At 36.3% G+C, this 27,467-nt stretch overlaps 1 protein-coding gene across 7 annotated transcripts in view; it reads left to right on the forward strand.

Moving 5' to 3' along the window:
* The first annotated feature begins 563 nt into the window (after positions 1-563).
* The window catches only part of LOC109072088 (myotubularin-related protein 5-like), a 53,653-nt gene continuing 26,749 nt past the window's right edge, over positions 564-27,467 (forward strand). For 2 of the 7 annotated variants that reach the window (XM_042721812.1, XM_042721816.1), the window contains exons 1-7: positions 564-807; positions 19,556-19,641; positions 19,775-19,912; positions 20,103-20,228; positions 21,137-21,247; positions 24,716-24,769; positions 26,960-26,989. In XM_042721812.1, coding sequence (XP_042577746.1) covers positions 753-807; positions 19,556-19,641; positions 19,775-19,912; positions 20,103-20,228; positions 21,137-21,247; positions 24,716-24,769; positions 26,960-26,989 — 600 coding nt within the window. In that variant the 5' untranslated portion in view covers positions 564-752. The remainder of the gene's footprint in view (positions 808-19,555; positions 19,642-19,774; positions 19,913-20,102; positions 20,229-21,136; positions 21,248-24,715; positions 24,770-26,959; positions 26,990-27,467) is intronic. The other 5 variants (XM_042721813.1, XM_042721814.1, XM_042721815.1 and 2 more) reach the window with 5 other exon arrangements.

Consider the following 27,467-nt stretch of genomic DNA (forward strand, 5'->3'; position numbering starts at 1 on the left):
TCCATAATGTAAGACCCCAAACACTCCATAAATGGAAAAACCAAATTAATAATAATTATTTAACATAAACAACAAAATGTAAGGTAACCATGATTCTTAATTTTTGGGAGTCAGTTTTTAATGGTGTTTTGATTTGTAATAGCATGATATATATATATATTTTTTATAGAATATATATATATTATCTTCTATACATGCATATATATTTATAAGTCGATCGCGTTTCATATTTATATTAAATAAAAACACATTTTATTTATATATATATATATATAGCTGCTTTTATCTTGTCCTATATATAGGGATATATATATATATATTATATGGCATTGAAATATATATACGTGAAAACAAAAACAACGCAAAAACAAAGTTTATATATGAGTGGATCGGCCGCCCTCCCCGCCCCCCCACACTGTTATAATAGTATGTTATTTATTTTTTGTATTTGTACAATTTCATTTGTTTTATTGTGTATATTTATTATAGCGGAGCTCAAACATCATGAGCACACCCCCCTCACTGCACCCCACAATCACAGCGACAATACGCAGACACCCTGCCGCCGCGGAGCTCAGTGCGCATGCGCAGAGCGCTGTCAGGGCACGGCACACTCACAGCGACAGTATGGCGGCGGGCTGCTGCTGGAGGGATGCTGCTGTCGCCGCTGCCTTCACAATGTGATCGGAATATCGTCTACCTGCGGAAAGACTACAGTCACCCCCGAGGCCTGTCGCCGTGATCTCGATAAGATGGCCAGGCTCGCCGATTACTTCGTGGTCGTCGGCTACGATCTCGATAAGAGAGGTAAGAGAGACACACGGCAAGCGATTCTTCCTCCTCCTCCTCCCCCTCCTCCTCCTCCTGATCTGTTAGATTGGAGTGTATTAGTCTAGGTTTATTCATGGTAAACAACGCAGAAGGCGGAGGGAGAGGGACGCAGCCCGGACACAGCTGATTCTGTCTCTGGATTGGCGAGTTACTATCAGCCGTGAATGTCCCAGGCCTCTGGATCTCAATCCCGAACTCAAAAGCCGAACCCAAACGAAGTTTCCCGAAGCGCTTGCATATGCCCTTTTACACGATTGCTTTAAGGCTGATAAGAAGTTTGCCAGCGGGTACTATTTTGTTGGGATTTATCATTGTAACCTTTGCCACCGGTGATTGTCATATTGTCCCATAAACTGAAGTCTCTAGAGTTGAATAGAAAAGCAAAAGCTCATGTCTAAGACATGTCAACAAACATCACTAACATGCAGCATGGCGCAGATGCTTCTGCTTGTGTCTAAACCTGACAAGTCGCCTGCCTGGACAGTAACTGTGATGCACAAATTGCTGTCTTTGTAGGCAATACACTAGGTTTTGAGAAACAGCTTTTGTTTTGTGGTTGTTTATTAAGTGTGGCAGCGCTTTAACCTGAAGGATGCTGCGTTATTGAAGGAAAGTTTCCCATGAAGTGGAAATTCGGTCAGAGTTTTGTCGTTCTGAACTTGTATGAACTTAATTGTTTAGCAAAAGACAAAAAGAGACAATGTCGTGGTTAGACTAGGCAGTGGCAATGAATAGTGACAAATTTCAAGCTAAACTCAAAAAAAGCATCATAAAATGTTCCTCAGGGTTTGTGGGATATATTGCACGTTCTTTGTGTGAAAAAAGACCCAAATATAAGCTATTTTGCCTCATTTGACATGAAATCTTCAGTCATGATCCGTCATCATTGCTTAAAGATCTACCAGAACTATTTGCAAATTTGCCCCTTTTATATTCCACAGAAGAAAGAACATTAAATGATTCTGAAACAACTAAATAATGACAGAATTTTTCAAAATATCAACTTTGGGTTTTTGCAGAAAAAATTAAGACATACAGGTTTAGAATGACATGAGGATGAATTTAAAGCCTTATTTTTATTACTTTTTGCCTTTAAAAAAAAACAAACAAAAAAAACAATAGTACAACAAACAGTAAATTGTGAGAAAAAAGAAGGGTGTGCTATCACTTTAAAGTATATTTATTTTAATTTGAGTGAATTTAGTGAGCTTTGAGTATCTGTAAAATCCTGCTCTTAGTGTGTTTTGTTATCGGGAGGTTGAGTGTTTTGGTGAGTGGCCTAGATTCGTGCCATATAATGGTCCCGGTGAGCATGCATAATTTACCAGCCCTCATCTGAAAGAAGGCAAGTTGCTGGAAACTCACATTTGAAACCTTTATTTAGAGAGCTGCCTCCATGCATGTCTTATTCCTTATTTATAAGACACACAAAAAACACGATGAGTCCCTTTTTACAGTTTCAGGGACTCCTGAGATGGATATGCATGTTAAATTACATGTTTTGTGCAGTGGTCCACTTCAAGAGTTGTTTGGTGTGCAGAAAGGTCTTTGCTTTTTGTTGCCCGTGAGACGCAGCTATTCGTATGTGGCCGTAAGTGTAGCCTGGCAGGATGTTGAAAGGCTGCACGTTCTGCAGAATGTCTTCCTTTCCTGTTTCTAGCCTGCTGCTGCATTTCAACATCTGGTAAGCAGACCTTCAAGTACAGTAAAGGTGCGTGAGAGGGAAAAAACCTCTCCTGAAGACGATTGAATTCAAGAATAACATTAAAATGCATACAAAATACATTCATGTTGTAGCATCCAATGCAACATAGTGATCTAAATCAATCTGGAGAGACTGCTTTGAGCTGATGGGTATACCTGTGACATCATAATCTTGTGATGTTGTGGAAGTGGTTGACATCACATTCATAAGTTATCAAATCTCTGAAGAATTGGCAAGCATAAGTGTTGCTACATGTTGTTCCCACGACGCTTGACATCTGTACTACATCTCTCAAATTAAGTTTTAAAAAAAAATGTAAAACATTGTCTAGCAGTTAGCAGACATGCTCTGACGTATTGAGCCTTGGTGCTTATAATGGAAATTTAAGTTTGAATCTTGCTTGCAACATCATCTGATTATGTTTCTCCTTACAATTCTCACAGTTTCCTGTCTGTTATTTGTTGCACCCACATAAAAAGTGGCAAAATGTCAGCTTAAAGGGATTGTTCATCCAAAAATCAACTCCAAACCTGTATGACTTTCTTTATTCTGTGGAACCCAAAGAAGTTATTAAAAAAATGTATTTACAACATACAACAACAACATACCGATCATTCATCGTCTTCATGAAAACAAAACATAAAATTCAATAAAATTAAATTCAGATTGTTTTGAAACAGCTTGAGGTTGTAAATGATTTCAGAATTTGTATTATTGATAAAAGCACTTTAAAAAAAAAAAATCTCATTTGGGCTCCACACTTTTTTAAATATTTTTGTGTTCCACAGAAGAAAGTCATTTTTGGGTGAACTGTCCCTTTAAATCCTGTTATATTTATGTCTATCTGCCACACATATCTGAGAGGTGTCATATCTCTGAAACCACATCGTGAATGTGAACCTGGACATGTTCCAAAGGATTTTTATAAAGTGCTCTTGAAGTGGTGCCTACTTAACACCCAAAGGGCCAGACCCCTTAAGCAAGATAACCTCGCTCACTGTTTTGTTTACCAATGCAGAACATGTCCAACTGACCCAGGGGCCATGTCCCCATCTCAGGCAATTTGTCTTGGTCTCCATCATTGATATTGCCCACAGAATAAGGTTTTTTCCTTCCCTAAATCCCCATTCTTGAGCCAGAATGGCTGCATCATTGGAGGGCAGTGAGCTGTCAGGGTGGAGTCGCCCAGCGTCTGTTGTGAAACTGCGCAATGTTATTTGTTTGCTCGAGTTCCAGGCCCTGTGAGGAGAACAGCATTGAATAGGATTCTCTGGCGGAGGGGCTTGCTGTTTAAAAACAGGAAATGGGAGTTGAGGCTCTAGGGAGAAGACATGATTAAGTGAGAATCCAGATTGTCCTCTGCATTGCAGAGTGAGAAAATGGAGGCCCAGAATTTGGGGTGGGTCCCGCTACAAGTGGACATCCATGGAAATGTCTTTTGGGGTTCGCTGTATAGCTCACCCCCCCGGCTTCTCTCCCTCTTGCGCTTCTCTTTCTCCCGCTCTCTCTCTTGATGCTTTTTCTTGGGAGGAGCCCGGTTGAAAACAGAGAGGCCCTAAACAAAAGAGGAGAGCATTTGTTCTGTTGCACACTCTTTGTGAGAGTTGTCTGTGCCAGTCTGTTTTCTTGGTTAACCCCTGTGTGCAGTTGAGAATATATGTTGAAATGTTTGTCTGCAGTTTGTCTGATTGTTATTTTATTTTTTTTAGAAGAAGAATAACTAACATATGCAGCTTACATCTAACTCTTGAGACTTGAATTACTGTTTTTTTTAAAAGAGGTTTCTTATGCTCATCAAGGCTGCATTTATGTGATCAAAAATACAGAAAAAAACAGTAATATTGTGAAATATTATTGCAATTTAATATATCGTTTTTCTATTTTAATATACTTTAAACGATAATTTATTCTTGTGATTAAAAGCTGAATTTTCAGCAGCAGTTACTCCAGTTTTCAGTGTCACATGATCGTTCAGAGATCATGCTGATTTATTATTGATGTTGGAAATAGTTGTGCTGCTTCATATTTTTTGTAACCTGTGTTACTCTTTTTAGGGTTCTTTGATGAATAAAAAAAGAACAGCATTAATTTAACATAAATATTTTGTAACAATATACACTACCATTCAAAAGTTTGTAAGGTTGAGTTCAATTCATAAAAAAATTGTGATAGTAAAGTCTTATATTGTTAGAAAAGTTTTTTATTTCAAATAAATGTTATTTATCTGCTTATAAGAATGATTTCAGAAGGATTTATTTCTTCAAAGTACCAAACGAATCATTAATGGAACACGAATCGTTAAAGGGGTCATTGAATGCCCATTTTCCACAAGTTGATATGATTCTTTAGGGTCTTAATGAAAAGTCTTTAACATACTTTGGTTAAAATTTCTCAATGGTAGTGTAAAACAACACAGTTTTTACCTTGTCAAAAACAGCTCTGCACACAGCAAGCCATTTTAGTGCATGTCCCTTTAAATGCTAATTAGCTCTGTTCTCCCCGCCCCTCTCTTCCATGGGGTGACTGTTCTCATGAGACTGTTTACTTTAGCCGCATATATCTGTGGAACTTGCTAACTAGCACATCATTAGGAAAGGCAATTTTCAAAGATTCCTTATTCTGGAGGTGAGGCTGGATCACGAATGATTCGCGCTAACATAGACGCATTTAGGTAGATTGTGGATCGGCACATTCCTTTAAAAAAAAAAAAAGGTAATCCACTGCGTCTTCAGCGGCTCAGATGTCGGGAGTAAATGATGACTACTATGTTCATTATAACATCCAGCAACAAAACACCTCAATTGCTTTGGAGCCATTCTTGTCTACATCTGCTCCAGCTTTAAAACAATGGCGGACTGATGACAGCTAACTCAGGGCGGGTCTAAGGTAAAACACCAGTGGAGGGAGGGGCCTGGGTTTGTGTGATGTCATACAGCCAAGAAGATGAGAACGGCTTGATTTGACAAAGGGGATATTATTTATAGGGATTAAAAAAAAAAACACTGGGTGGATTTTTATTATTTTAGGGTGGATGTGTACAAACACTGCCAACACACATATGTTCAAACAACATGTAAAAGTGAATTTTGCATCCGATGACCCCTTTGAAAGGAATCGAATCAGAACTGGTATTGTTAAATTTTTTGATTCCCGTCCAAAATCATAAGCCACAAAAGTACAAATAGTGCAGTAGTAATTTTTTTTCTTTTTAAAGAGGTGGCTTGCTCACAGCAGCCCGCCTTTAACAGATCAGCTTTCTGTCTGCTTTAGATAAACGCACTGACTCAGCCGGACGTCTAGAAATATTCACTAGTCGAGTACAGATTCTTATTCATGAGGAAGAATAAAGCTGAAGGGGGCCATGGTGTGATACGCTGGCTGCTCTGTGTTACCATGACTCCCCATTTCTAGTCATCTGGCTGGACTATAAATGGCTCTGTGCCGAGGAAAGGGTGGCTGGGGCCGTGGATACAGAAGCCGGTCCCCATGCCTGCAGCGTATGGCCGCAAAGCTCTGACGGCCAGCTGGTGGATGAATACTTCTCATTCATGTGGCAGCCGAGGGGCTAGAGGGCAATGGAGATTGCCCTCATTCTGGGAGACACGGGGGCTCAACACACACACACACACACACACACACACACACACACACACACACACACACACACACACACACACACACACACACACACACACTCACTTTGATAGAGTTTACATGCATTTGATTGTATGCATATGCACAGTCACACACTGCATAGACAGAAACAATATACATTTGAAACTCCTTGTCTTTAAGTTTCATTATGATTGTGGTGAACTCATGTGACACTGTTGGGCTGCTGTCCCAGGACCGGTGCGAGAGAGTTTCGGGTCAGTTGATGGAAGTGTCACGTGCTTCTTTGGGCTAGTACTGCATTGTTAATCTTCTGCATGTGCATGCAAACCCAAATATTTGGATTGTTGTGATCATATTGAATGTTGTTGCAAATTGTAGTTGCAAATTAAAGCTGACACCAAAGTTATGTTATGTGGCTTATTTAGATTTGTCGAAATTGTGAGAGTGACTTGTGATCGTCTTGGAAGTATGATTACAAATTGGTTGAAAGTGTGTTTTTAATTAATGTGCATCTTATGCCATTGGTTTCCCAGTAGAATGTGTTTGAATTTTATTTATAGTTACATTTATACATCTATGATTTTATTTATTTATTTATTTAAAAATTTGTTTTGGTACTTTTAGTGATGTGTTTATAGTATGTAGTCTCAGCCTCAGACGTCACGCACACAGAGCGTTGACTGAACGTCTGATGCATACATCACACAAAATCAGAAACACTTCAGGAGTTTCGAAGTCGTCCGTGAGAAGATCCCCCCAACATTTGAATGGTAAACTACAATACATATTAAAAATATAAATGCATTGCTAAAAATGAAATGTATTATTTGTTGTGGCAGGGCAAGTGAAACTAAACAACGAACCTGACATTAGGAAAATACCTTACTTTTCAGCTCTGGTTTTTACATCTCACACATGCGTGCACACAAAATACTTAGCTCTGGTTATGAAACGTGGTAAGCAGTGACTGGTTAATAGCTGTTTGTGTGCTTCATATCCAAAGGTCTTTTGGGTCAATGAACAGTCTCTTGTGGAGGGACGCGAAGGTCAGGGCGGGAAAGGGGGGGGCGAGCTCTCCATGTCCGCAAAGCTTTCATGGTCTTCCCTGGTATTTTGGGAATGCGGCCCTCTCCCCCTCCCAAACCCCTTGGGTGGAGACTGAAGATCTTGTTCTCCACATGCCTATGGGGTTTGCGGGAAGTAATTCTTCTAAATCCTCTTTTTTTCATTGCTGACCCACCGGATTATATCTAGGGGTCTTTGGCATTGTGGCTCTTGGGATTCAGACACAAATTATAGTTTGGTGTCCCACTCTTTCTGTCTTAATCTCGGTTTCAGCTGCAGCCCACCATGACCTGATTGGTAGAAAGTGCAGTGAAGCTGATTGGTCCACAGGTGAAAAAAAAGAAGAAAAAAAACCTTTGCAGAAAAAACTGATCTGATTGGATGGCTTGGTGTAAGTGAGGTGAAATGCTCTCATGAGGATTTTCAGGGTCTCTTTAAGAGGGTTTCCCCTTGACAAAGGTTATTTTGGTCCATTAATTTACAGGCTTTAATGTGAGGCGTCCATTGCAGATTTTCCCTGTGTGTTAGCGTCAGTAATTATGACTGTCGAATGTCTGACTTGATTCTTGGTAATGTATTTTGCCCCCAGCCCCCAAACATATGATTCGTTATAGTTAGTTATGTATTTGTTTGGCTATTTAATAAAATAAAAATAAAATTAATATTATTAATAATAAATACATAATTAATAAAAATACCAATCATTATACGCTGACCTAATAATAATAATGAAAAAAAATAGTGAGTCAATTTAAATAATCTAAACGCCTGTTCACACCGGGACGAATTTCGCGCGCGATATTCGCCGACGTTTAACGCCTCGTGACTAAACAAAGGGCGCCAATGTGAGTGTGCACACCGACGCGGAAAAAAGCCACGCGTAAAAGCGTCATTTTTTTAAAAAAACGCCTCGGGTTCGTTTTTTTGGTTTGACGCACTGCGTCAAAAAAACTATACGACCAATGAGAATGGCGCTTTTGCACACGTGTCTGGAGCTTCTGAAGTTACAGTAAAACACAACTTGGGGGCGCTCAAACACAAAGCTGAGCACACATACGTAACGGCGAAGAAGATATATGCCAAGTAGCGTCTACACTGTCGGGAAGAAATAAGACGAAGAAGATGCAAGGCAAGATGAATGTAGAGTTGCTGGTCTCGTTGGTGTCGGAACACAAAGAACTATTTCCTGACAAATCGCGACAGCGATTACAAAAATCTTGCTAAAAGAGAACTAGTATTTCTAGTATTTCTGTTTTACATTAAGCGCCATCTAATGTCAGGGAATGAATTTGCATGTTCACTCGGCTCATCATCGTCAGCGAAAATCGCTTGGGTGGTGAACACAAAAAACGCGTTGAAAAACGCTGGCGAATAACGCACCATTATTACACATTTTCTGAGTCATCTAATATAAGCTGTCATTTGGCGCTTGGCGAGTGTTAATTTTATACTCAGATTTTGAGTCAGTTGTTATTATTTTACCATTATTACACATTTTCTGAGTCATCTAATATGGACATGATGAATCATTCGTACAGCAGGAGAAGCAGTAATTTTAAGTGTTGGGTTAAAAGCATGAGAAGCTTTAAGCCTCACTTATAGAGGCAATCACAAAATAACCTTGCGAATCCAATGTTAAGCGAAAAATAAAAAAGGATAATTTAAAATTTTATAATCTTTAATCTTTTATTTTTTTTTAATCAGACTAATCAGTATCATGTGTGACCTACTGTCAAATTCCATAGAAATATTTCAGTTTAGTTTGTGAAAACATGTTAGGCACTTACAGTGGAATCTTTGGGCCATGACGTTGAAAAAGAAATTCTTTGCATAACTAGTCTCAAGTTAGCGTGTATGTTTTGTGGCTGTACTTTTGAAACTGTGTGTATTATTATGACCCATAGACTTCTATTGTAAGTGCAGTTTTTCTGACTGACTGGCAAGTTAAAATTATTTCCTGTGCTAATCGACAGCATGCCACAGATGCTTTCTCACTGTACGTTTGCTGTGGGAGGGTAGTGAGCTAATGATTTTTTTGTGTGATTGTCAGACAGACGTCAAAGTCTACGCCACACTGTTGATGCTTTATGTCCTAGTTCATCTTCTGTGTGTATTTTCCCTGAATTCCCAGTGCTCATAATCAGTTTACTCGATCTAAACACCGGTCACAGCCTCATGTCTGTTGGCAGCCTCTCTCCTGGTCGTGGCAGAGGGGAACTGACTAACCCCGATGCTAATTTCACTACTACTTTCCATATGATTTCCAAACCTTGTCGGAAGGCTTGGAATTTCTGCTGAGGTGGAGTGCCTAACCAATGACGTCAACATTATGTAAGCCAAAGGAGTCCAAGTGCGCTCTTTTTGTTTGCTTTTCGCATTTCATGCAGGATATCGGTCACAGGCTGAGCTTTAGTCCTTTGCAATGTTTAATTATTGATGTAACTAGGTGTACAAGGGACCTAAAGTGTACCTGCTTATCTCTTAGTAGATGTTCGCCGGAGGTTAGTTAAATATATTAATTATGTGAGAGAGAAGGGGTGTCTGTGTTTATTTAGTGTCATGAAGAGATTAGTTGAGAAAACGTGTGCGTATCCTTGTAAGGGTTTGGCTAAAAAAACGTATGCAATATGTATTAGCATTTTGACTATTTAAAGTTTTTTTTAATTTATATTTTGTTTATTTCATTGTCCGGTCGTTTGACCAATCAGCCATTGTTGCAAAATGAATTTAGAACATTTAATGCAATGCAATGCAATAAAATAAAATAAGTAAAAACCTTGTTCACTAGTAAATACAAAAATAATGTTTAATAATAATAATAACATAATGACAGTATTATTATTATTATTTAACATATTATTATTTTAATATATTATTTTTATATTATAGTATTAATATATGTATTGTTAGGGTTTGGCAAAAAAAAAATCACGTGCAATATTTGTTTTGATTTTGTCAATATTAAAAATATATTCTTATTTAAATTTTAGTTCCTTTTTTATACATTATTTTGACCAGTCATCCATTGTTGCAAAGTAAATTTAGAAAATTTAATGCAGTTAAGTAAGATAAAAACACAGTACAACACAGTACAACAACAGTAAAAACCTTGGTAAAAATAAAGATTTGTTTTCCCATATTCTTTTCACTAATAAACACTAGAAAGAATATTTAATAAAATTATAATATAATATAATATAATATAATATAATATAATATAATATAATATAATAGTAGTAAAATCCTTTTATGAACATAGCAATTTGACAATATTTAAAATATATTTTTATTCATTTAAAATTTTCAATTATTTAACCATCATTTTGACCAAACAACCATTATTGCGAATAAAATTTTGAATATTTATGCGTTTAAATAAAACACTTTAAAAACTGTTAAAAATAATGGTGCCATGTGTAAATATTTAGGTAAAAATATCCTAAAACAAGAATGTATATATATATATATATATATATATATATATATATATATATATATATATATATATATATATATATATATAAAACATTGAATTTATATTAAATTTATACCTAAAAACAAATCGCCAATGTTTACCTACATTTACTAAAACAGCTTAATACATAAAAAAATGCCACACTTATGTTGACAAACATCTCAAAGAAAAGGATGTTATGAACTGATTCAGACTTTACACTCATGATTGTCTGTCACATGACAGTGAGGGTGTCAGGGTGGAAGCTAGTCTACTGATGTGGCCTTGAGAAAACTTAATGGCCATATAAAAAGCTCATTAAAATCATTGCAATGTTTCTCACCCAGCCCTAATCCTGGGTAACACAGCGGTTAATGCCTCTGTGTCAGTGTGTGAGAGTGTTTATCTGCAATCTAAATAAAATTTGATTTATGTCTCATGCTGTGACATTAGTTTGTCTTTGAAGCACATAAGCTCTTTAAGAGTTTTTGGAAAGACCAGTTCTTGTCCACTGAAAACCAAAGTGCCCGACTTAAAATATAGAAACCGCAGGTCTTTGCATAGAACTCAGACATGAGAGCACCACAGTTTCACACATCGCTGACGTCATTGTGGCTCAGAAAACAAATCGAAAATGTTAGGGTTTGTAAAACTGTGCTGATAATTTTTTTTTTCTTCTTCATTTTGAACGACACCAAAAGCCACATTGTATTTCAAGAAGTAATAAGGTGTTGTTAAAAACTAGCGCTCTCTAAAAAAAGTGCGTAAATTGTCTTGAGCCTCAAGTATTTCCTCTATTGAAAAAGCAGCTAGGGCTGAATGTGGTTCTGGGACGGGTGGTTGCTGGCGTGCAGGAAGGATGTGAGTTTGTTGAAGAGCTTTTCTGCACAGAAAGAAAAGAAAACTGCACTCTCGGTATCCCAGAGCAACTACAGATTTTGGCAGATGCAATTCTCTCAGTGCAAGTCCACCCAGAATGACTCAACACCAAGAGTTTGGGTCTGAATTAGTACAAGGTGCATTGAGCTGTTTACTCACTAGCCGTTAATCTTACATTAGAATTAGAATTTGTCTTTATTAGGGATGCAGAAATATTATAAATCTGGCTGATATCAACAAGCTTATAATTTTGTATTGGCTGATAACTAGAATTGAAATTCTGTACTATTTTTTCTAAATAAATCAAACATTAAAAATAAAGTATTATTATTATTATTATTATTATTATTATTATTATTATTATCATCATTATTATTATATTTTTAAGAGTGTAATATTTTTAAATAAATTCTAGTGTTTATAAATACTACTTTTTCAAACATCTGATGTTCACCTTTACTCAATATAAAATGCACAAACATTCACAATAAAATATCCAATATGGGCCAATAACCTTACCAATATTTACCAATATATATGTGTAGGCCTGTATTTATGTGTACATTCATGTTTTAGAGGTGATTTAAAGAGACTGAGATTGTTCTGATATTCACACAATTATTATCTGATTTGCTGTTCAAAAGTTTGGGGTCAGTAAAATTTTTTTCCTTTTTTTTTTTTTGTTGAAAGAAATCAAAGGGATAGTTCAACCAACTGACTTCAACTTGGACCACTAAATAAATAGACTGCTATTATTATGTAAGTAGGAGGGTTAGATTATTTATTGTACAGGTCATTTCAAGAGTGATAAACAAAGAGATTTTTTACTACACATTTACTACACAGAGCCGTAGTTCACTGAGAAGCTATGTAAAAAGCTGTCATTATCGTGAACGATTTCTTCAATTTCATAATCGTGCAATAATATCGTCTGTGATTTGAGATTTTTGCGTAACTTGTCTGTGAACTACGGTTCTGTGTAGTACAGGCTGCTCCATCTGAAAGCAGGTGATGGAGATTGACTGCTGATTACAGAACTAGCTTTACTGACAGAATGCACATAACAATCTCATTCGATTGATCGTGCAGCCCCTAGTCCTGGTAATATCAGTGGTTCAACCATAATTTATGAAGTTACGAGAATACTTTTTGTGCACGAAGAAAGCAAAAACAATGACTTTATTTAACAGTTTCTTCTCTTCCGTGTCAGTCTTTGACGCATGCTCATGAGAGTACCACGACGCATGCGCACGCGGAGGAGACAAATTGTTGAATAAAGTACAAAAAGTATTCTCGTAACTTCATAAAATTATGGTTGAACCACTGATGTCACATGGACTATTTTAACAATGTTCTTACTACCTTTCCGGGCTGTAAAATGTTTAGTTGCGTTGCTGTCTATGCACGGTCAGAAAGCTCTCGGATTTCATCAAAAATATCTTAATTTGTGTTCTGAAGGTAAACGAAGGTCTTACAGGTTTGAAACGTCATGAGGATGAGTAATGACAATTAATGACAATTTTGGGTGTACAATCCATTTTTATTAAGCAAATAAGCATTAATTTAATCAAAAGTGACAATAAACACATTTATAATGTTACAAGAGATAAATGCTTTAAATAAATTCTATATTCATAATTTCAATACAAAAAAGAAAAAAAATGCATCACGGTTTTCACAAAGAAATTAAAGAGGGCAACCTTTTTCAGCATTGACAATAATAAGAAATTTCTTAGCATAATGATACATTTCAATAGCAAATCGTGAGGGGGCAATAGCGAAATTGGGAAATGAGTAGCATATCTATATCGGTGAAGGGTGTCGCTCATCATTTGACACACGGCTGAAGTCACAATTTACATTAGAAGTACCGGGCCATAAATGATGCTGAAAATTCGGCAATAGCCTTGCGCCCGCGTCACAGAAACAAAATTCGCTAATAATTTTTTAAAAGCCGTCTATTAAAATAGAAAGATAGTAGGGGAAGCGAAACAGATGTTGGTTTTAAATTGTCGTAAGTATACTGTCACAATATTTCCTGTATTTTATCAAAACTTCGGTGAGCAAAAAGCTCAGAGGGTCGTCTGAAAGTAAACGGCAAACTTTCTGTAAAGAGACCTTTCAAAAGCAAAAAAATTCACCTCTGACCAAAAAAAAAGTGTATCCATCCAGACATTTTTTTAGGGTATAGTAGTCTAGATTTTTTTTTACTGCATATATTTATTTTTCATAGTAAAAAAAAAATCAAATATTACCCTATACAATAAACATTTGCATCTTAGTTTTATTTCGCACCAACATTGCAGCATCCAATCATTTATTGACTTTTAGGTAGTCTCACTGCTTTTTTAAAAACTCATATCCTTCATACTGAAGCTTTTGATTCGACTTGAATGTATTGAATTTCAAATGGTTACAGTTAATCTTTTCATTTAAGGCCAGTTCTATGTATTTCAACCCAATTCAAAAACAAAAGCTAAATGCTGATGTCTGTACCATCTATGTTTGTATTTTATTGCAATCACTGTATTCAGATGGTTACATTGTTTTCAATAGCCTTTATTAAATTCCAAATAAACATCTTGTTTATGTATATTTTCCTTCTTTCTTGTTTGTTGCTTAAAAAAAAAACGGAAAATAGAAATCGAAATCGGAATCGGCCAGTTTGCTTGTAAAAAATCGGTATTTATTCGGCCATGAAAAAATCATGTATAGATGTATTTACATGGACCTTTCTACATTTTTGAACAGACTCGTGATTTATTTTTGGGTCATGACCCAACACTTGAGAACCACTGCTATAGATGGTAGTTGACAACTTCCTGTGTCTGCCCACCTAGCCGGTGCTGTACTCCCTGACACGCTTAACTGTGGCATATCATGTCCTGGCAGCCATAGCGACAAACTGTTTTGACAACGTGGGGCGCGGGCCATAGGAGCAGGCTGTGGTTTTCTGGTTTTGATGTGCCGCCAAGCCTTTCTCTACAATCCATGTTGAGCTCCTGAAGAGACAGATTTTAAATTAAACCGTAGTGAATTAGTAAAAAATTGGCCGGTTACGGCAACACATTCTTTGCATGATTGAGAACTTTTATAATGTGACCCAGTCTTTTCTCTTTGCAAGCCAACATACTTGTTTTTTGCCGCCCCACCCACATGCGCTAACACACATTCGCAACCACGCTGCATGTCTGTCTCTTACACAAGCGTGATAGTGAATATCTGTGGTGCACAGGCGCAGTTGCTTCAGAATGCGTTTTCTGCATATTAAGTAAGTCAGTATTACTCATGGCCTGACCACGTAGTCAAGTCGTCATCTCTGTGATTGATACATGAATGCCACATTGTTGGCATTGAATGCATTAGTTTCCTCATTGAGTTTTTTTGATAGAATCTTGTGATTTGGGGGCAGTCGTGGCCTAATGTATAGAGAGTCAGACTTGTAACCCGAACCCGAGGTCCAGCAGGGATTGTAGATGGGGGGAGTGAATATCCAGCGCTCTCTCCACCTTCAATACCACGACTGATATTGAGGTGAGATCCTTGAGCAAGGCACCGAATCCCCAGGCGCTGCAGCATTGACTGTGTGTTCACGGTGTGTGTGTGCACTTGGATGGGTAAAATGCAGAGCACAAATTCCAAGTATGGGACACACCATACTTGGCCACACGTCACTTCCTTTCCTTCCTTTCCTTTTGATTGCTGAAGTTGGTCACCTGCCTTCGGTTTCACTTCACCTGCTGGCTGACTAGCAGGGCAGTGTAACTGTCTCGTGGCGTCTCTCTCAGATCCTGCATGAAGGAAAGTGTGACATTTCCCCATTAATAACCAGACAAACTAGTGAGTCATAGTATAGCCGGGTAAAGCGGAAGTGCTTTGAAATGTGATCATTCAGGTTGTAGAGAGGCTGTGTCAAACCTACTCCAAAAAAAGATGACACCTTTATGCCGTTTAACAGAACTGATGAGTAATGGCTGTCAGTTAAGTTGCGGTCGAGTCTGTGGTTTGTATTAAAGGAATGGTTATTCCAAAAATAAAAATCCTTTCATTATTTGTCATATCAAATTTGAATGATTTACCTTCCTCCCTAGACCACTGAATATGGCTTTTCACACAGCAATTAACTCTGGGTTGTTCTTGGTTTTCCGTTTTTCTTAATGACTGCATTTATTCAGATATGGCAAGGCACGTCAGGTGTGACAGTAATTATGATATTTGGCAAATAATGTGTCTCGTAACTGATTTTGACTTGCGAAATTTGAATGTGTATGTATTCAAATTGCATAAATGAGATTTGAGAGCTTTGTAGTTCTGTGCCAGGGTCATAGTTTACATAATTCAGATCCATTCATTTGTTTGAACTCTCACCTATAAACAGATATTAAGTGGGTTATTGAAGTTCTTTAGAGAGGCCTCATTAAATGACTAGGTGGTAGGTGTAAATGACTCATTCAATGACTAGGTGTAGTGGTAAAAGGTCAGGGCCGGTTCGATTCCTGGAAATGAGATGTTGCTCCGGGAAGTTGTGCCTGTAATAAGTTCACTGTGCTCTTCTTTGGTGAAAACTGCGTGAAAGTTGTGGAAACAAATCGCAATGGACAGCTCATATTGTTGTGTGGCGATTAATTAAAAAAAACAATGGAGATTTAGCTTTTGAATCATCTAAACATTTCCTTCCAACTGAACAAGCAAGACTTGTCTGGAAAAAGATCGATTGAAGTCTCATATGTCCAGATCGGTTTTGTGGGATTATCCAAGCACATTCCCCGTGTCCATGTACCATACGACCCCATTCAAGAGCCAAAATCTCAAGGGTAAGGTTGCTGGTAGTCTGGTCCCACAAATGAGGTGGATTGGTGTATCACTGAGAAACCTTCACAGCTTATGTGGCCTCCATAAAATCCCACTGACCCCATTTTTCTTTTTCAGATTTCAGAAGGTTCTCAGACTCGCATTGACTCCAACTGGCTGTGGGTTTGTCCTCAACTCACTTGTTTTGATTCCAAGCTTTTTGTTTTGTCCCTAGAGTCCAAAAATGAGGTCAGAATTCTTCTCTGATTTGTCCAAAGCCTTTGCATGCAGCATTCCTACTTGTGCATTTTGGGTTTAAATGTGCTAAATGCATGCGTATGTGTTGATAACTTCGGTTTAGGACTTTCACAACGTTCCCCTTGGGAGAGTTCTTGCCTCGTTTGCCGACTCAGCTGTTATCTGGGAGCACCAGAGTTCTGAAATCAGCATGTCACGGAATGCTGGAATCGGCTTGAGTGAATTAGTGTTTGGAGAACAGTGCCTGTTTGTGCTTGGACGTCTCTTTTTCTCCTTTACTCATCTAGTCGCTTTCGCCCTCATTCTAAGATAGCAAAAAAGTAGGAGGGGTGGGAACGAAAGAGAGTTTTAGATTTCCCAACACTTTGGAGGCCTCAAAAATCAGTTGGATTTTGCATGTTGATTCTGGCTCAGATTTGTTTCTTGGCTGCTTGTTTTGATATTTTTGTCTTTTTTTGCAAGGGAAAATGAAACTAATCCTGACTCTTCACTCTTACCCTGTGGTGATAACATGTCAGTTCCATTAAATGGGGGTCGAGTGTAGAGTGACCGCCTGGGGGCCCTGGCAGCGGGCCACAACTGTATATGAGTATCACATGAAGTTGGTGCATTTCCTCTCCACCGGCCGGCTTAATCTTCCAGGCCATTGCCATCCAGAGATCATTTTCACGTCAGGCTAATTTTGGCAGCGTACAGTGTTGTGAATAGGCTCTATTGTGGTGCCTGTATTTTGGACACGCTCCAGATTGCCTCCAGGTATTATCTTGCCTGTTATCCAGTAGAATTGCATCTGGAGTCTTTCCTTTTTAAACTGTACCAAAAGGGGTTTTACAACCCAGTTGGTCTAGATTGCAAGGAAATGTTTATTTTATATATTTTTTTTAATTAGTAGTGTTTTATAATGTATTATTTTATCAATATTAATTTATTATTAATTATAAAGTTAATTGAAAGTAATACAAAGTAATGGAAATTCAAACAAACACTTCTGTATTGAGCATTCTTTAGTATTTCTTTAGTTCGAAATGGCCTTTTTATGTCTGTAAAATGATATTCCATTGAAAAATGCAAGGAATTCATTGGTCAGAATGTGTAGGAATTCTTTGAATAATATTATTAAAATGACTACTGTATTCACTGAAGTCATCTGCACCAGTGTTTGAGTTTCTGTTGATATTTGTTGTCTCACTTTCAGTGGCTAGAAGCTTGGCGTCTTTGTTTAGGGAGAGGTTAAAGTTTTATTCCAACTCCAGACTTGTTTGATGACACCCAGGCTGCACGTACCAACCTTTAGTTGATTTCCCACAATGCATTATTGTTTATGGCTCACCTGGATTGGTCTCGAGTAAACATGACACTCTTCATGAGCCCGAGCTGATGTGAGGAGTAAGGTGTGGCCGTTTACACCTCCGTTTATTTTAACCCCATCAGTCATGTGCTCCACATCACTCACTTACCTATAGTGAGTCACCTTTTTATACGTGCAAACAGCACACGTGAGGGGTTGAGGGAAATCCAGTCTCTGAAACTGTTCCTGATTTTGTATGTGTGAGCTATTTTATTTAATTTTATTTTTTAGCAAGTTTTTTTGTGTTTATTCCAGTTGCAGAAGCAACCTAGAGAGTGGTGCATTCAGATCTTATAAAATAAAATAAAACACAATAAAACATGTCAGCACAGGGATTGGGTCACTAACTCATTTATTCTGGGTGAAGAGGGACAGCTGTCCAAATGAACTCAAGCTCAAATCCCATGATTCCTCTGTGCAATAAGAGCATTCTGTAACTGACACAAACCATCCCTGTGTTCAATTTCACAACGCTTGCTGTTCAACAGATGATCTGTGGCTCTGCAGTGTGTGGGTGTGTTTGTGGTTTTGCTCATATCTGATAAAATGTTCAAAGAGGTAGATGAATTCCTAAGTGATGGTCTTTTGGAGTGCTGTTAGTGCTGTACATTAGATCATCCAGCCCTGCAAAAGGATTTCATTTGTGTGTGCTTTCTGATTCTTGTCCCGGGTTTTGGGAGATGTCCCAGTCATTGTTTGTTTTATGGTGGGTCTGTATGGTTTTGTTTAGCTGACGAAAGCCCAGGCAGGTGCTGTTTCTCCTCTCCTCTCTTTTTGTGACATTTTCAACCCTCACTTACACTGCCTTTTTTATACTTCAAAACGCTGAAATGTTTTGAATAGTTTATTTTTTTTCTTATTTTTATTTTATGTGTCAAATTTTATTTTCAGCCTACTTCATACAGCTTCAAACGCAAATGTTTTTTGTCTTTTGATGTTTGTTTTATTTTCTGTTCTTTTTGTTTTTCATTTTTGTTTTATTTTAGGGTTTTTGTTTGCTTTATCATATTTGTACATTTATTTTATGTAATTTTGTGCTTTGTCTTATTTTTGTTTTCTTTTCAGCCTGTTTCATACAGCTTCAAACTCAAATGTTTTGATGTTTGTTTTACTTGTTTTGTATTTTCTGTTTTGTTTGTTTCATTTTTGTTTTTTTGTTTGTTGGTTTCTTTTTAGTTTTGTTTGATTTATAGTATTTGTATATTTATCTTATTATATATCATATTTTGTGCTTTTTCTTTTAGTTTTGAAGTTTTATTTTAAGTCATTTCAAAGGAATTTTGATACAAGGTTATGAGAGCAGAACTTTTTTCCTCCAGAACAATGAATCATGCATAAGAGACATTAAGGAATTAAAAATGATTTCATGTTAGTTTGAAATTACTAATTAACAATGCCTAAAATACAAAGACGTGAATATAGTTTGCACTACTTGTTAATAAGTCAGGAAGTACTCATTATCAGCATATTATGTTTTTTATGGGGTTATCATGTTGTGCACTAAACTGAAGGCATTTTCTGTCAAGTCAAATTTGCAAAGCTTTACATGAGCTGTTTTCAGTCCTTATGCGTCCATTTAATCTTTGTTTTTCTCTTTGTTTTTGTGTAGGAGGTGGTGAGGGTCAAGGCCGGATTCTCCAGCGTTTCCCAGAGAAGGACTGGGAAGATAACCCCTTTCCTCAGGGCCTTGAGCTGGTAAGCCCATCACAAACAAATAGAGAGGATATTCCAGAATTTATAGATTTATCCAACAAAATTAAATAATTCTGGCAGTGTTTTTATAGGATCTGATGAAGCCATCCTTTTAATTTTGTGGCGTCTCTTTCAGTTCTGTCAGCCCAGTGGATGGCAGCTGGTTCCAGAGAGAAAGCCTCCGTCTTTCTTTGTGTCGGTTCTCACGGACATCAACTCCGAGAGGCATTACTGCGCCTGCTTCACCTTCTGGGAGTCCGTGGAGAACCCACAGGTTTGTGCCGAGCACGTGCAGACATTATATAACAGGATTTAACGGTGCTGATGGGTGGGGTGATTTACTGCTGAGTTCAAATGGAGATATTGCTTCTTTTGTAGATTAACTATCTAATGTTTAAGTAATTTGAAGTGTAGTAATTCTAGGTGCAGCTTGAGGGTGTTTTATTTGTTGTTTGTGTGTTCAGCTACAGAAAGGAGAGCCCAGTGAGGCCGATGAAGATGACAGTCCAGATGTGCTCCAGCCCGCTCAACTATACGCTCCTAAAAGCCTGGTTCTCGTGTCCTTTTTGGACCACACGGAGGTTTTTAGGGTAAGAGAGACACACACAAAGTTGCACGTGACAGAATCTAAAACAAGTCAGGGCTCAGCAGTAAGATTTTTATTATTTTAGGCTACCGTTTTCTCTGACCTTAACAATATTATAACTTATTTAATGGATCAGAAAAAAAAATCTGTATTTTCTTTTAGATATATAAAGGAAAATATCTAAATATAATTTAGATATTTTAAAAATTAACTATTTTTAATTTAGTTGTTATTAGTAGTAGAAGTAGTAGAATTGTTTTCATTAAACTTTTTTATCTTCCTGACCCTGATCACAAAAAGCAACATTTTATTTATGCGAAGAAAAACTGTGCTATATAAGAAATAATATGTTTTCAAAGAGTTGCATTAAATAATCATAATAAATAAAATGCAAATATACTTAATCTTAATAAACTAAAAATGTAATAAATAAAAAAAAAGAAGAAAAGCAATAGCTGGAAATTGTGCATTTATATTGTAACTCCATAACAGCTATTTGAAACATACTTTTGCTGGAAAACAGTGGTGAAACTATAAATTAATTTATGTATCTATTTATTTATTTATCTATTTTTTTTTCCAACACCCACCCATGCACCCAGTAATTCTTATGAAATTCTCATGTGTTAGCCAGTTACCTTGGTGACATTAAAATCCACAGATTTTGTGATGTTACACAGAAAACCAAATTTTGCCTAAGTTTGCATAAATGCAATTCAAGATTTTGTATTTTACACAAATTCTAGTCATGTTGAGACAGGGAATGCAGGTTCAAATCCGGCCGATACCATTTCCCTCCAATCGTTTCCTGTCCTGTCTAAATCTATGAAAAGTAAAAAAATAAATAAATTACAGCAATACAGGTATGATGTTATTAGATTTCCTTCAATCTTATTTCTCTTTACTCTGCAGAACTGCTTGAGTCTAATCTACAATGTTCATGCGGATGGCCTCACCGTTCCTATGGAAACGGTGATTGGAAACCTTCTCACTTGCATCATTCCTATAGCTGGAGGCTCTCAGGTGAGAATTTCGCACAGTCTGCAAGTGTTTTATAAATCAAATCAAATTAAATTTTATTTTACAATTACAATTATGCCTATACACAAAAACAATAGTAATTTGACTATAACCATAGACACAAATACAACAAAAGCATATATCCCTGTCGATAGTCAAGACGATATTAGGCTCATTCTCCTATTAATGTATTAAATTATAATAATAATTATAATTGTTGTTTTTATTTTTATTGGGCGTCCTATTATAATATGGCTATCAAACTGCCCAGCTATTTCACATCAGCACCGCATTTCACACACACACGCGCGTGCAAATGAGGATTAGAGCCTGTAGCCGGTGAAGAAGTCTCCATCCACAAACAGACGTACATCGTCTGCAGATATAAGGTATTTCATTGCACTTTAACAAGTAATCTGAACGGCCTATATATGTGCAAAATTTTAAACAAGCCATCACTAACTGAGTTTAATGCCACAGTTATGTTAGAATGCATCTCATTCTTGTTTCTGTGGCGGTGCGTCAGGCTCGTCATGCGGCGCCCTGTCCGGAGCGTTATATGACTGATGCATCAGTTCAATTGAACTTTACTCCAAATATATGAACTAACCTGTTTTGAAAACTTTATATTTAACGTGTTTGTTTATGTCCAATATTAGTGTTAAACTGTTGGACTTTAAATGAAATCTACTATTGATTTTCACCGTTGACTGATTTTGCAGAACATTTAGACTGATAACTTCCGTGCGCAGATGCGGCAAATTTGTCACAGGATGCGCGATATGATAGTTGCGTCCGACTATATATGAACTAGCTGTTTTATATACAGTATTTTTATATTTAACGTTGGTTTATCAGTATGTTTGAAAGTATATTTTTTCGATTATTGGTGATTCCATAGGCTCTCTCTCGCGCACCTGCACGGTTTAAAACACCAAATAGCTATACTATGACAAGAACAAAGAGTCTCTCTCTTGCTCCACCCATGCACGATAATATCGTTTATCATCGATCTCACGGGCTGACGATATGATGATTGGAAAAAATGACCATATCGCCCAACACAATAGAAAGTAGTACATTATCAATCACTAACACAATCCACAATCCACAGAAACACAGAAACACAGAAAAAAGTAAATTATATAAATAAATAAATGATAACAAATGAAATAAAATAGATATAATTAACCAATATATAAGTAAAAAAAAAAAAAAATCCCTTCTAACAGATGTTGGCAGTTACAGGTGCACAAAGGTAGTCCTTTAATATGGTCCGAAAAAGGATCCCAAGTCTTATAAAAGGATTTGAGTGAACCAGAGATTGAGAATCTTAACTTTTCAAGTCTGATACAGTAAAAAAAATGTCCTGTATCCACCTGTCATGTGTCAGGGGCGAAGTGTGCTTCCACTTAAGAAGTATAGCTCGTCTGGCCAAGATTGTAGGAAAAGCAACAACTTTACTATCTTGGGCTGTCAGATCAGGTCTAAAGGATACTTCAAAGAGGACTTACAAGGGATCAGGGTCTATATTAGTGTTCAGAGCTTTATTAAATGTATCAAATACACCTGACCAGAAAGTTGCCAGCTGTGGACATGTCCAAAAGAAATGCAGGTGACAGTCTGCAATGTTTTAATAAAAAAAAAAATCCAATGTCTGTATATATTGTTTTTCTGATTTCTCTTCAACACAGACCTTCATTTTCTATGGATAAATGAGTGTTTATCTCTGAAGAGATCAGAGATTAAAAACACATTTATAAATGGTGATGTAATCCCTTGCATCATGGGCAGTGTGCAAGATTTGCACTATTTAGAAGACACGGATGCTTTAGTCTTAACCTTCATATGTTTCCTCATCTGTCTCAGAATGATGGACACTTGATGACCCTGAATACTATGTACCATGTACTAAACTTAACATATATTTAGATAATCCTAGTTTATAATGATATTTCACCAATTCATTTCATTAACGAGCATTGAAATTATTAAAACCTTATATCATCTTTTTTCTCTAAAACACAAAAAGATGATTTGAAGAATATCCAGGCTACTCGTTTTCCTTATAATGAAGATGAATGGGGCTTTGAGATGTGTTCATTGAGATAATATTTTAGTTTTTATTAATAATTTTAAATCATTTTCATTTTTATATTTTCCATATTATTTAAATTTTACTTAGTTTTAGTAATTTTGTTGTATGTTTTTTTGTGTAGTATTTTTTTCCAGTTTTTTTTTGGTAAATATATACTGTTGTTATTCATTATTATTTCAGTTTTAATTATCAAGTTAAACTAAATGAAAATGAGAACTTGTTGGGGGGAATATATATATATATAATTGTTGTTACAAATGGTTTAAGTAAGGGATAATGTACATCCAGCTGGTTGTTCTCTCAGAATAAACCCCGACAGGGTGATCAGGACCCCGACGCGGAGCGGGCTACTTGCCACACAAGTAAATAATTAGACACAAAATATTGATTTGAGTTGAAAAATTTGAACGCAAAGCTTCCATGAAGACAGCAGTTACAAGCAAGCGGCAAATTCAAGCTAGACAGACATTTAAGGGAAACGGTTCAAACAAACCTCTTATTACACAACATTTCACCACAAAAATAATTAAGGCAATAAAAGAATTAAGACAAAAATGTTTTAAAACCTTACCAGTTTGTTAGTTCACTTATAAACCATTACAGCGTACAAAACAATCATAGCAAAATGGCAGCAGCTGGGTTTGTATAAAACGAAAGCGCGTCCGCGATACCAGGATGACATAATTAAATAATTGTACACCATTTTGAATCAAGTTTTAATATTTTATAGCTAAACAAATGCAAAGCTTCCACCAAGAAAAAATTGTTCAAGCAAGAGTACAGCGCCGACTTCAGTTACCTGGGAGAGCCGGTGTTATTAGCTTTTACCGGTTGTTATTGAGGAATAACATACCTCGGAATGTCACGACTGACCAATCAGAATCAAGTATTCCACATAGCCGTGTAATAATTAACTATAATAACCCTGGTGTTAATTTCCAAAATAACACAAAAAACACTATAAAAGTATCATAAAAGTGGTGTATATGACACATGCACTGTATTCTGAGTGCTCTGAAGTTATATGATCTCTTTATGCAAAGATAGAACTAATTTTAGTAAGTGTTAATAAGTATTTATACATTTAATAAGTATTTATTCTCTGAAACTCATTTGTTTTTGGAGCTTGACTGTAAAATCCCCAATCACTTTCATTATATATAAAAGAGTGGCCAGTTTCTCTTTCTCATAAATCAAGCCATGCTTGTGAATAAAATGACAGTTTCATTTTTAAGAGAACTATCCTTTTAAGTATGACTGGTTGCTGTATAACATGCTCACCTTCTCATATTCTCAAGCTGACGTGCGGTTTTTGTGTTACAAGCAAATGATTCCCTCCCCTGAAGTGTAAACCTGACTCCCTTGTGTTCCAGATAAATGACCCCCCTCTTTGTAGTTTAACTGACTGGCTGCTGGGTTGTTTCCAGGTAACATTTACCTTCGAGCAGCTTCAACCAATCCACCCATTTGTGATTCTGCCTGACAATCAATCAATCAATCAATCTACGCTTTGCATTTCTCAGTCATTTGAAATCACTGCTGCTCATGAGAATCCACATTGTGGCTTTTTCCTTCCTGAGTCTTTGGCTGCAATCAGTTGCATATGAAATGCATCAATCATTATTTATTTATTTGTTTTGGAGGCAGTTTCTTTCATCTGCTTATTGATTATTTTATGGGACAGTGCACAGATAAGCACCTTCTTACACACGCATACACACACGCTTACACACAGAGGCTTATGGGGCCGGTGTTTGTGTCCTGGGCCTGGTTGGCGTGGACTGAACATATGGGCTGGGACGGTGGCAGATGGTGTCTAAGCACACTGCAGCTCGTATGAATGACAGCCTTAGAAACACGCAAAACAACATACTACAGCTTCAGTGCTTGATTGTTTTGCTTGATCTTGTGTGCACTGGAAAGGGAGTGTTTTGTGTATAACATCATGTTTAAACTTGCCATTTGAAAATTAGGATGATGGATTGTTCTGAATCAGTTTCTGATTAAATTAACCATGTCTTAGGCCAATAGTTGAGCATATAACAGAGCAGAAGGTCATTAAAAAATAAATAGAACTCTATTTATTTATATATTAATAAATAGAGCTATATATGTGTGTTTCTTTATGTTGCAAGGTCATTAAAGTAAAATGTCTTAAATTCATTGTTCAGAGTTACAAGATTATTCTCATATTATTTTTTTTATTTAATATTAAATTTGGATAAAGAATGATGTGATGTTTCTAATAATAATAAATAAGTATTAATACATAAGTTTTTTTCAAATACTCTAAATAATCATCCTATTTTATAGGAAGTATTTTTGCTGTATTTTAGTTATTGACTATAGATCTATCTTACATTCTACTTGCAGCAAACTAGGCCATATCATGGGTCGGTAGAAAAACATGACCTTTTAAGCCATACAATAATATTAAACATCATTACAAAACTTGGGGGAAAAGTGACTTTAATTATAGTATTTATATGTAATTTTATTAGCCCTAATCACCACCTAGATATAGAAAAATGTGATGTTTCTGATAATCATAAATATTAATATATAATTTTTTTTAAATATCCTAAATAATCTAATTTTATATTGTCTTTCTTTCATTTGTACATTTTAAATGTACAAGATAAAAATAAAATATATATATTTTTTTTAAATACATAAAAATAATTAATATATAAAAATTATATATGCAACATTTTTGCTGTAATTTAGTTATTGATTTAAAGATTTATCTCATGATCTACTTGCAATCATTTTGGCTATATTATGGATTATTATTATTTATAATATTTATATTTAAATTTTATTAAACTTAATCAGCATTCATTACTTAATAATACAATAATTTGTTCACTCAATATGTAATTATTTATTGTATTAATGTTATTATTATTTTTCTTAGTAGGTTTTAAATTTAAGTTTTAAGTTTTTACATTTTAAATGTACATTCTTTCTTTGCCTTAAATATGCATATTTTCTGACAGTGCTAAAACACACTGTAAAATATCAAACATGCCTGGATTTAATAAAAGTCTCAGCCAATTAAATGAAAGCACTGTGACAGAAACAAGGCGTTTGGCACGTATCTGTATGTTGGGAAGCCAGTGGAATTGGTGAGTCAGGTGTGACTTGGTCAAAAGTCTGCATGTGAATAAGGGGATTTTTTTTCAGCAGCAGTGCTGAGAATCCACTGAGTCTTGGTTATTTTGGAGTTCCTGAAGGGCATGTTTTACTGTCCATGACCCTTGACTGTAATGCCAACTAAAACGTGTCTGTGTATTTTCTCAATTGCAAGATAATCCATATAAATATGGCCATACCAGAAGTCATCAATGTAATATCTAATCTGCTATACAAGTTAGAGTTTTCCCAGGCCTCACTTTTTCAGGAAGGGTTTTACCTGTTAATACGCCAGCTGAATTTTCATAATTCTCTGACCCTTGCCCTCACAGCTATGTTTTATCATCACAACCTTGTGTTATGCATCTTGTCATGTATTTCCTTGTTTGCTTTTTTTATATATATATATATAAATTGCACTGTCTGTAAATTTTGGTGTGTCTAATGGTTTGTGTTTTGTGTTGCTGTGTGTGTTAATCTAGCCGGGCCAGGACGACAGAGAGGAGAGCTCGGTACGCCCTGTTTGATTACGTTCAGCTCTTTCTCTCACTGTCAATCCTGCTATCCCCTTTGTTTTGCTCAACACACTCAACATCGGGGGAATCAATTAGATCACAGAAATTATGATCAAAATTAATCCAGTATGTGACTAACTTGTTGTTTAATCACTGATTGTGTCAAGACTTAGTATGAAAATGTCCAGTTTTCCAGTGTCACTCTCTTGTTGCTGTGGTCAAAGGCATGCATTAGTTTCTAGTTATTACACAGTAATATTGCACAGTTATTAGTAAAGCATCAGGACTGTGTTTCCCAGAAGCATTGTAAGCTTAAAGTTGATCATAAAGACTATCAGTGCCAATTGCTTTCAAGCTTAAGCTTTCATTTAATTTAGCCTAACAATGATTTTGGGAAATGGAACTAATGAGGCTGATTAATTTAATGGCTTTTTTTGTCCCCTTTAGATTTTTTGTTTTGTTTAAACACCTGTAC

This window comes from Cyprinus carpio, chromosome B4 (assembly GCF_018340385.1).
Source record: "Cyprinus carpio isolate SPL01 chromosome B4, ASM1834038v1, whole genome shotgun sequence".
In the NCBI taxonomy this organism is placed as follows: Eukaryota; Metazoa; Chordata; class Actinopteri; order Cypriniformes; family Cyprinidae; genus Cyprinus; species Cyprinus carpio.